Source organism: Tauraco erythrolophus, chromosome 16, assembly GCF_009769465.1.
Source record: "Tauraco erythrolophus isolate bTauEry1 chromosome 16, bTauEry1.pri, whole genome shotgun sequence".
Taxonomy (NCBI): Eukaryota; Metazoa; Chordata; class Aves; order Musophagiformes; family Musophagidae; genus Tauraco; species Tauraco erythrolophus.
Window position 1 is genome coordinate 3,179,723 of NC_141480.1, and position 11,939 is coordinate 3,191,661.

General features: G+C 44.1%; 1 protein-coding gene across 1 annotated transcript; it reads right to left on the reverse strand.

Annotated features, from left to right (window-relative positions):
• Positions 1-268: 268 nt before the first annotated feature.
• On the reverse strand, positions 269-11,343 carry SKP1 (S-phase kinase associated protein 1). The gene is made up of 6 exons (XM_086621504.1): positions 11,299-11,343; positions 8,221-8,317; positions 5,014-5,087; positions 3,619-3,762; positions 2,926-3,066; positions 269-1,533 (listed from the first exon to the last, which is right to left on the reverse strand). The coding sequence occupies exons 2-6, from the start codon at positions 8,315-8,317 to the stop codon at positions 1,498-1,500; spliced, it is 492 nt and encodes a 163-aa protein (XP_086477630.1). The 5' UTR covers positions 11,299-11,343; the 3' UTR covers positions 269-1,497.
• Positions 11,344-11,939: the final 596 nt, after the last annotated feature.

Genomic DNA, 11,939 nt, shown 5'->3' on the forward strand with positions numbered 1-11,939 from the left:
TAAATGCTTTCATTAATGGTTACATCAAAGATTACCTAATAGCTAGTAAGCCATAAAAAAAGTATCCATCTGGCTTGCTTGCTCTTTAACTTCCAACTTAATTTGAGAAGTTGCCCACTGTGTGTGACTAGTGGCTTGCATTAGTCATTTGACAAAATCTCAATGTTTTATTTCAATCAACCCCTGCCTCAGTGCTACAATGTGTACGCTCAGCAGTAAGTGACAGTAAGATTGTCTGGTTTCAAATAACTAGAACCATTTGCAAACAAAATTTTAAAAGCCCTTTATTAATTCAGAAGTGAAACACTGATATTTAAAGTGAGATAAGTATGTTTATTAAGGTTCATTCTACTCTAAGGTTTATACAGAGAATGGAATGCAATACAAGCTAAGAGCACACCTGAAAGATCTACCACACAACCATCACCTACTCCCTATAAGGGAACTGTAAAAAAAAAATAAAATCAAAACCAGTTACTGTTTAACTAGTTGCAAGTGGCTTTGTCCAAAGAAGTTAAGCTTGATATTGCATTAGCTTTGTATTCAATAATTAATTCTCTACAAGCTGAAGTATCACATACAGAGGCATAAGATTTCCTGTGGACACATGAAACCATGTTTTAAAGAGCTACAGCACAAGGGTTGTTTAAAATTGCCTAAAAACCAGCCACTAATGGCATGCACAGGTCAATAATATTAAACTTTGGTAATGTCAGTCATTTTTGGTCAAACTTGGGATTCCACTTTGAACAGTAACATGTATAAAAAACACACCCATCCTGTGCATAAAGCAACAGACTCTTCGTTTGCTACCAGCTAGAGGCAGGTCTTCAAGACATGGCTGAAGTACTAAAAATTTTAGCTGTCAGGAGCTTGCTTAGTTCTAGATCACCTTTTTCACCAGGCTATAAGGCAAGACTAACAGGACAAGAAAGTGGTCAAATTTTCCTTTTTTTTTTTAAAAAAAAATGCAGGACAAGAACCAACTTGAAAGTTATATAGCTTTAAGTAACACTAATTTTCCCTACAACGTTTTTGGAAGAAATCCAGTAACTTTTTTACTTTACCCAGTTCCCCAAGACATTCTAGTTTTTCCTTTCTGAAGCTATCAATACCCTGTAAATACAAGTGTTATGTTCTTCTTGAGGAAGTCATAGGTGGTTTTATTTACAACGGAGTCTAGCATTGTAACTGGACTTGAACAGTTTTAAAGTGTAATGAAAATGACAACCTTGAGTGCTACTTTCCATACAGAATCCACACTTAGTTCAGTTTTATTCATTGCAGAGTAAAGTAAAAAGACATCCAATTACGCTAGTAAAAACTCAGAAGATTTAAATTTGTACTCAAAAACCACTACACATGCAAAGGGAACAATATCCTGCTAACACAACTTCATTTGCTGCTGCATTTGTCTAATATTAACAATTATGAACAGAGCAGTGCAACTAGTATTTGGAACAATCCTTACAGTGTTCGAGTGTCAGGCACAATACTTCACTTCTCTTCACACCACTGGTTCTCTTTACGTACCTGAAAGAACATTTTAACTATTAATATGTTGCAGTGAACTTCTAAGTTAGCTGTGAATTCCCAAAGCATTCAGGCTTACTTACTGCAGGAAGGTGTACACTTGGAAGCAGCTTTACTTTTTCATGCAGGGTTTGTAGTTAGAAAGTCAGTCTTGCAAACTGACTTATCAATATAAACCAAGCAATTTCTCTCATGTCTAGATTTAACCAAAACTGATTTTTTTTCCACCGAGCAAAGCAAATGGACAAGCTTAAGACTAAATTGCTCGTTTCATGACATAGCACTGAAGACAAACTAAAGGGCACAACTCACTGCCTTTACATTTAAACAAGACATCCTGCTCTGATCTTCCCCAGCTCTGCCATTTTGCAGTTGGTTTGTTGTTCAAGTTCCAAGACTGATGAGTTCAGCAAAGACAGGGAATACAAGCATCTTACCTTTCTAGCCACACGCAACAATACACCTTCAGCTTTCTTACTACAGCTCTGCAACAGCAAACTAAGGCTGCCACAAACAAGCCTACGTGCTTTCTTACAAAACATATTTGAGGTAGGAAATCAATATGCTTTGTTTTGACCTTTTCAGGTAATGGGCTGCAGCCACTGTAGGCACTGAAAGGTCTCGCACTCATAGCAACCCAGTTACGAGGAGCTGATGCATTAGTTTTGTCCTCGTTTTGACTGGGAGAGAGTTTTCTTCTTAGCTAGAATAGCCCTGTGTTTTGGATCTATTATGGGATTTGGTATGAGAAGAATGTTGATAAACATACTGATATTTATGGTTGTTGCTAAGACATCAAGGACTTTTCAGCTTCCCATTTCACCAGTGTGCAGGTGCACAAGAAGCTGAGACAGAGCATAGCTGGAGCAAAGGACCCACAACTCCAACCTTAGGATTTGAGTTCAGGCTTAGGATTGAGGCCCAAACTGGCCAATGAAATATTCCATATTGTGAAATGTCATGCCCAGTATATAGATCTGAGCAGACAAAGGAAGAGGGAGATGGAGTGATGGCATTTGTATTCCCAAGTCACTGTTACACTTGGAGTCCTGCTTTCCTGGAGATGGCTGAACACCTGCCTGCTGATGGGAAGCAGCAAAGGAATTCCTTGTTTTTCTTTGCTTGTGCACACAGCTTTTGCTTCACCTATTAAACTGTCTTTATCTCAACCCACAAGTTCTCACTTTTACTCTTCCAATTCTCTCCCTCATCTCACCAAGGGGGAGTGAGCAAGCAGCTGTGTGGGGCTCAGTTGCCAGCTGGGGTTAAGCCACAACAAGTTTACATTTCTAGTTAACAAATCAGTTGCATCACACATTAAATTATGAAGAACCACACAATAATTCAGCACAAAAAACACAGCTAAACTATAATTAAACCCAGATCAAGTACCTGTGCTTCCTCCTCCTCAGTGAAGTCATTCTTAATATTGAATGTCTTCCGAATTTCTTCTGGAGTTTTCCCCTTGATCATGTTTGCAACTGTCTTGCATGTGACATCAAGCAAGCCTTTGATGTCCAAGTAATTTGCAGCCTGTAGAAGAGTTTCAAAATTTAAAGCCTCCATATCAATATTCTGCCTCTGGAGATGTACTACCCAAGTTATGCTTGCACTGAAACTGTAACTGTGAACAGACCACCTCCATTTCGAGAAGCTTCTAGCTAGAACTTTGAAGTAACAGTACCTAAAACTTGCTTGCCAAACAGAAGGGAAAGTCATTTGTACCATGAAAGACACACCCCCTTAATTCCTCCTTTTACAAAGGCTTTCAGAAGCCTGCAAACATTTGAGATCTTCAGTGCTGAAACAAGTAATGTTGGCTCACAGTACCACACGAGGTACAAAATTTTAGTCACAGCTGGATTTTAATTTGTATGCAGATCTCCAGAACTCCATTTCTAGTAATAAGCCCTCAACTAAGGCCCAAGAGCCAGAAGAACAGAGACACACAGGGCCCCATATTCAGAAAAGCACATTAATTGATAAATGAGCAAGTCAGATCTAATGCTGGGCATTACAAGTGCACAAACACAGTGCACTTCACAGGCATAAGGCATAGTCTTCACACATCTTGAACACACTTACCAGGATAAGTTCAAAAAGTGTTCCTTGGTCTACTTTCAGAAACTCTTGATCCCACACAGGGATGTCATCTGTTCTTTTTTCTTTGTTCTCATCATCCTCAGGAGGAGGGGGATCATCCTTGTGATGGGTGCACCACTGAATCACCTAATTACAGTTTCGATATTAAAGTTTTATCCAAATGATTCTCCCATTAGGCCCCCAACTATAACTTAACTTCATTTTATAAGGACAGTACCTTTTTCTCTAGATTAACATTAGAATCCTGTATGAACATGTTCCATTACCCAATATTTCATCTTAAAACAACTGATCCCCAATCCTGGAGTACGAGAGCCTTCAAGAATCCCATCTGACTAGCTGGTTAATTACTTATGATCTTAAAAGCCAGCTGCTGGGGTTACAAAGTTATTCAGCCCTGTGCTAACACACATAAGACTGCACAAAGGAAATCTAAACCTCATTTTGTGGTGGTTAATCTGTTTGCAGAAGCATTAACTCTTATTAAGCAGAATACTACAGAGGGGAAGAGTGTAGGCTGGTAATAGCTACCAGCAGGACATGTTCACCACAGTACAAAGTTCACCTGGCAAAGTTGGAAAGTTCACAAGCTTGCCTTTTTTTAAAAAAAAAAAACACACAACAAAAAAGAAACCCCACCACCTCATCACACAGACAATTAAAATTAAAAGGAGTAGGGATGTACTGGAAGTAAAATCCTGTTCCATTCTGCCAACTCAAGAGACTTCACAAGTATTTATGTGTATGTTCACTAGGAAATAATTCCTAACCCTGTATTTACCCTCAAACAGTCCAGTGCTGATTTTGGCACACCACTTTCTACTTCTCAGATGCTTTTTGCCCTGAAGACAGCAACATCCTCTTCCACTTTCCTCACTTGACCCAACAATTATCATGGTCTACTACTGAATTTAACACCACCAGGTGCACGCAGTGTCTCAAACACTAAGTGCCACACAGGCATGGCTACTGCCAGTTACTCTCACCACTGCCTGTCCCTTAATCCTTTCTCCTAACATTTGGATCTCGTGAACTGCCACCTCAGTTCACAGAATCCAATTAAAATCAGCACTTTAATACCATGGAACACCAGTGTGCACAGATGTCCAGCACCACTTCAACACCTTAGGAAGCCCGTCTGGCCTCCATTGGCTGTTCCAGAAGGTCACCCCTGTAGGTCTTCTGCCACCATCTGCCTGCAAGCCTCACCCCAGTTCTCAGATACCCTAGGTGCCTGTGTTCACACACCTCAAACTGGTTAAGCCTACAGCTAGCACATGAAAAGTACCTTTAATACAACAGTTCATAATATCTTACTCCAGCATGAACTTCACATTTTGCTACTGCCACACAATACTACCACTTTCAGCACCTTACCTTTTTTAAGATAGCTGCATTAACATTTGGAAGAGGGACTGGGTCATCGTCACCTTCATCATCCATTCCCAAATCTAAAAACAGAAAGATGACTAAGCAATTGACAGGCAAAACCATTTACTCTGCTCTGAACTGCACCGCTTAACCAATTCTCCACTCTTTCCACACCACTGAGGCTGAATGGACTGGGAGCAAAGGATCCCTAACTGGTGAAGTCAGCAGCTTTTAGAAAGCTTCAGTAAGTGTTTGTGGAGCCACGGCTGCATTATACGTACTAGCTTACACCAAGCTTAGGCTAAGTAGCTAGTAAGGCACTCATCAAGCGAGAGCACCACTAAACCACCAGTTAAGCAGCCAGTTACTCGTCAGAGCAGAACTTGCTAGTGCTGTGTTCCGGGAATAAGAGATGTTGAAGAATCAGACAACATATTTATGTATTTTTGCTACTTCCAAGAGTCCAACACACAAGTTAAACCAAAGTGTTCCAAATGAGATCTCCCATTCCATTTATTATTAAATAAGAACTCAGATCTCCTGTATTAAGTAAAGACACTGTCTCACCCTCTACAGGAGCAGTAAGTTCTGTAGTCACAGAGATGCCAGTTATCTGGCCCCCGAAGCGCTTGCACTGATTCTTACAGAAATCCTTCAATCACAAAGCCATTTAGAAAGCATGCTTCTGACACTTCTTATTTTAAAAGCTTGTCAGCATGCTCAAGACAGATCTGGATAAAGTTTGTCACTAATTCCTTAATCATATCAAGGAGGCAAAGTCAGAATTGAGAGAAAAACGTAATTAAAATTTGGACTTGATTTACAGAACAAATACCACATTAGCCATCTTTGATTAGAGAAGATGCATTTTTTTGTTACACAGATGCTAACAGTTAGATGACACCCTGTCAAAGATTAACATCTTGTAATTAGTTATGTAATTGAGTAGCTACACAGACCTTCACTCATACACATAGATGAGCAAATTCTACATCACCAAGGAACTTGATTTTTAAGAACAGATGACTGACACCACAATCACTGATCAAAATAGTGCACAAGTAAAACAGCATGTACTTCTGTATTTAGGCAAGTCAACTACTGTTATTATTTGTGGGATATTAGTACCACTTCGTTTGGAATAACTCATTTCATAGATTCAAAAACTAAAATACTGACACTACAGGGTACTGCATATGACACCAATTAACGGAAATGTGTAATTTGGACATGGTGGCAGTTTAAGTGGCTAGTCCAAAATTGTTGGTATAGGGAAATAATTCAAGCAATATCTCAAGTTTAGTCAGCTCTGCTCAACTTGTCCCCACTGCTTCCAAAACAGCAATTCCATCTGTTATCAGAAAATTTATACTTCATTGGTGGTCCCATGATGCTCAACACAACACAACCTCACCTTTCAGCTGCAACACCTGCCACACAAAACACTATTAATCATTGCTTACCCAGCTGTAGTGCAAGTGCACTCCATCTGTATGAGGAATCAAGTTCCTACCCAGATTAGTGACAGGCTAGTCTATGGTGCCCAGTTTACAACACTTCCCATGAGTAACTTCCCTTTCATCAACACCTGAGTGTCACTAAACACCAGCAGTGACACAGCTTCTGCACGAGAAAACTGGAGAATTGTGCTCCCCAGTGTATTGTAACCGATTCCTACGCTCCTGCTCATCTTGCTAGTCATGTTCAACAGCATCTTATTAACAGAATTAAAAAGTGTTCAATGGTTGGAGTATTTCAACCTTATTTTTATGGTTCTTGTGTATACAGTGTCACAACAAGGCAGATTTATACCCAAGAATAACATTTTAACCATCTCTATAGAAAGATTTTTTTCTAAGCTAATTCATGAATACACCCAAAAACTGGAAAAAGCCACCAGTAAACAATGAGGATTTGCACTAGAGGGATTAGACAGTTTGCTCTGTATCCTGGCCATCTGGCACATCTCCCCTCCCCCACCACGAGTTCTTTTGTTTCAAATTTATGTCAGCAGGAGATCAGAACTAAGTATTTATCCCAAATAATTGAGCTGCATCCGCCAGCTCACAATATAGGCTGCACTTTGTTTCTTTCTTCATTGCACTGATTATGATCTCCCATCCCATTTAGAAGATATTTACATCATAAGACTAGTTGGTTTGATTAAACAAACTTAGGTTTTAATGTTATTAGATATTCTGTTTGCTTAACTTTTACAAAAGTGAAGTAGGCTGTAAGCAAGGCAGCAGGGTGCTTATATTTTACAAGCCTCCCTGTAAGCACCCTTAACAAGGGGACTGAGCTTTAAGGTTTTTGCCAGAGCACATCCACCCACAGCACAGTTTATGCTACAACAGCAACTGTTCCAGCTTGTCCTAGTGCTTTGACTGGGACAGAGTTAAATTTTCCTTTCAGCAGCTAGAAGAGCTCTGGTTTGGATTTAGTCTGGGATTTGTTATGAGAAGAATGTTGATAGCACACTGATGTTTATAGCTGGTGCTGAGACAAGGAGGACCTTTCAGCTTGTCATGTTTTTCCCAGTGTGTGGGACCACAACAGGCTGAGGGGAAGCATGGCCAGGACAAAGGGTCCACAAAGCCCCTTATGATTTGAACTTAAGACTTGGGATTGAGGGCCAAACTGGCCAATGGAGTATTCCATATCATGCAGCATCATGCCCAGTACAGAGATGAGGGTAGACCAGGAAGAAGGGCTCTTGCTCTTCCCGAGGCTCTGTTGCTTTTGTTGAGGCCTCTCCAGGATTGCAGTGTCAGAACTTCTCTCTTTTGGGATCACTTGCCAGGACAGGACAGGCATTGGTCACCAGGTGGTGAGCAATTACACTGTACATCACTTGTTTGTATGTATTATCATCATTACATATATATTAATATACTAATATTTTATCATTATTATTTTTATATTAGTTTTTTATTGTTATTAAATTGTTCTCTCAACCTACAGTTCTTTTCCCCATTCCCCAGGGGTAGGACAGAGTGAGCAAACAGCTTCATGGTGTTTAGTTGCCAGCTGGGTTAAACCACAACACAGCTGTTCTGACATAAGACAGCAAGCTGCTTCCTAGGCCTGGGAATCCTTTTTCAGCACAGCACCAGTTTGTCTCCTCTGGTCACAATCCCTGCTCAGAAGGCTTCCTGGAACACATTGCTCTCTCTGCACCAGCTAGCAATCCTCCAGGCTTCACACTCTTACCTTCCAGCATAGTCTTTATAGTTACAGACTGTTTTGCAATTTCAACATCGACTTCAAAGATTTCTCCATCTGAACTCTGCAGTTTAATTGAAGGCATCTGCAAGAGAAGGACAGTTATTTTCACACAATATTCAGTTTAGTTGTTACCTTTACTATTTATATTGCTTCTTACCAACAGCAGATAGCCCAGTACCACTTAACACATGCTCAGATTATTCACTGCTTCAATCAAGACACCTAAATTCATTAATCCTCATGCCTAAGAAACAGGGCTTGATAGACACCTAACACCAATTTAAAGGAACTTTTTTCTTAATCTGAAAGCACAGAATACACAAGACTTATTAGTCAACAGTGCTTACATTTTTTACAGTGCAACACTAGAGCTTATCCTTCTCTTGAAACAACTTTCAACAACACTTCCAAAACACTGCTTTTCTTCAACTCCAAACAATTGCTACTCACTTTACCTACTTAAATGACGTCAGATCTCAAAAGCAGTTTTCAAATTACAGCCTCTGGAACAGAATCAAAACTGAGGTTGGAAGGAACCCCTCTAGTCCAACCTCCCCTGTTCCACAATCAAACAGACCAAGTTACTCAGGATCAAAGGCTTTCCTTCAGGAAAGTGCTTGGTTTTCCGAAGAGATTAAAAAGCAATATACAACTACAAGGAAGGCTTTTTAGCACTCAGTACTACTCTCACAGAGTAGGAAGTCAGATCAACACTTTGTTAAAATGCATAGTCATCTTAAGTCTTTCCTAATGCTAACAAAGTTTTTCAAACAAGCTGTGATAAGACCTACAATAGAAGCAGACTTCAAAGATGTCACTAACAGAAAAATAATGAAACTTTACAAGAATGCATCTTTCCAGATATTGAACAACTCAAATCCACAAGTAATGCACTTGATACAGCACCTAGTAGGTTACAACTTTTGCCTGAAGCTACACATGACATCTGTTTGGGTATCACTGCACTTAACCAACTGACTTGAAGGCACAACCACTGGCCAAATAATTTTATAAACCAGTTCTCAACAAACTAGTAGGATGTGCTACAGTAAGTTCCTTTACAATTCAAAATATTTGTTAGCAGCAGACCATTGCAACAGTTTCATTTTTTCCTCAAGTTACCTGCTTAAAGATCTCCAAAGTATGTATTTGTAAGTACAGCCTGCAAGGCACTGTAAAGAGAAGCTTGAGAAACAAGGAATTGCAAATTAACTTTCAAACGTTCTTCCTCCACCAAACCCAAGAGCTACGCATGCAAGTTCCTTACAGCAGCACTTGAACCACCAAAACTGAATTAACTGGCCCACTTTCAGCAAACTTACATTGCAAGTTCCTTACAGTAGTAAAGAATCACAGAATGTTAGGGATCTGAAGGGACCTCAAAGGATCATCTAGTCCAATCCCCCTGCTGGAGCAGGACCACCTAGATCAGATCACACAAGAATGCATCCAGGCAGGTTTGGAACATCTCCAGGGAAGGAGACTCCACAACCTCTCTGAGCAGCCTGTTCCAGCGTTATGGTACCCTTGCTGGGAAGTTCTTCCTCATGTTTAAGCAGAACCTCCTATGTTCCAGCTTATATCCATTTCCCCTTGTCCTATCATTGGATGCCAGTGAGAAGAGCCTGGCTCCATCCTCATGGCAGTACCTGAACCGCTAAAACTGAATTAGCTGGCCCACTTTCAGCACACTTACATCTCCCCTTCCTGAGTGCCTCCTGTAGCTCTTCAGCACGGCTGAGCCTGACAGTGCTGCAACAATCCCCGTCCAACAAGGCCAAAGTGTGTTATTAAGCAGCTCCCACCAGCTTGAAGTCCTCATTGCTTTAATTCCCACTTGGCAGAGTGACTGGCTGGTTAATGTTTAGACAGTAATGTAACCCTATATGACAGTGCTACTTCTAATTAAGATGAGTGTTCTGCAGGGACAGTCATGACTGCTCCAAAGATACAAATATATATCTACACACACAGCTTCAAAACTCAAACTCAGATTAAAAACTGGTTCCGAATGGGTGTTTTGCATGATTCTTTGAAAAGAAAAAAACCCTGATCTAGGCATACATTTCAGATTTAATGCATCTGTTCTTGCAGCGATTACTAGGGAGCACCCAAGAACAAACCCAGTTTCATACACCAGCCTTCCCGTTGCTCGTGTCTGGGATTACATAATGCTGCACAATGGAGCCAGCAAGACGGGGATGCTGCCCCAACGAGTCCAGCTCCTGCAAGAATATTCGCACCGAGACCCCTCCATCACCTAAACTCGCTTTCACTGAGACCTTCAGGTTCCTGTTAAGAGCCTGAACCACACAGAGTGAAGTTACTCTACTGTCTTATCACTGCTAACAGACAAGGATTTAATGCAAGTTTCGTTATTTTTATACCACAGAGCTCAGCCTCCCGGAAGGAGAAAATAAAGTCATTTTTCGCACGCTGCAATAGAGCTCTGGAAACAGCCAGGCCTCACACAGCAGCAGAACCGGGTGACTAAGCAGACCGGCCCAAAACGGTCTCAGCGAAGCGGGCTGGGAGCCGGCCAAAGGACGAACCTGAATTACGACACTCATTTGCGTGCAGAAACCCGAAACGCGGAGCTCGGCCATCTGCACCGGCGCTGCGAGGCGACCCCGCGGCTCCCGGAGCCCTTCCCGAGGGATGCCCGCTCCCCGTGTCACTGCGTGCAGCGCTGCGTTTATCTAATTAACGAAATCACACCCGAGCCGCCCCCCTCGCTCCGAGGGGACACCCGCAGTGCCCCGGAGCACCCGGCAGCCGCGCGGGGGAGGCCCCGACGGCCCGGGGAAAGCGCCCCCGCTGCGTTCCCAGACCCCGTGGACGGGCCTCTCCCCCCGCACCGCCTCCCCTAAGGCGGCCCAGGGGCGCCGCCGCCCCGCGCTGCCCAGGAAGGGCTCAGACCCCGGCCCGCCCCCTCAGCGGCCCTCCCAGGCGCTCCGCCGCCGCCTCCCCCCGGCGGGCCCACGCCAACCCCCGACCCCTGCCGCCCCCTCGGGCGTCTCTCCCCGGCCCACCGGCACCGGGCGGCCCTCCCGCGGGCCTCACCGTGCGGCGGCGGCGTCAGCTCAGCGCTGACGGGACCCGGCGGCGGTGGCACTCAGGGCCCGACTGCGGCGGCGGCTTTATATGGCGGGCAGCGGCGCGGGGGCAGGGGTGAAGGACCCGCCTGGGCTGGCTGCCGCGAATGCCTGCGCAAAACGCCTCGCCTTTGCTCGCGAACCACGCCGGGCGCGGGCGACGGTGAAAAAGCGGGCCCGTGCCAATCTTGGAAGGGTGGGGAAGCGGGCAGCGGAGCCGAAAGGAGCTGGAAGAACGGCGCGGCAGCCGTCGGGTCTTTCAGGCAGCGGCGCGGCCGCGCCGGGAGCCGCAGAATGGGCGGGGGCGCCTCGCGCGGGCCAACGGCTGCGGCGCCCCCCCCACCGCCCCGCTCCCCCCGCGGCGCGGAGGGGCCGCTGCGGCCTCGGGCCGGGCCTGGTGCGCGGGGAGGGAGCGAGGGGCGGCCCGGTGCCGCCGCCCGGCCCGTGCGGGGAGCTCACCTGTGATGGCGAAGGGCGCTCGGGCTGCGGTGCCTGGAGGCCGGCCCGGGAAACAACCGGTCCGCGGGCACGGTGGGCACCGTGCGTGGTTAAAAGGGTGATTTAGGGTGACGTGGAGTCGTCACCGAACGCATACGTCGGGTGTTCTCC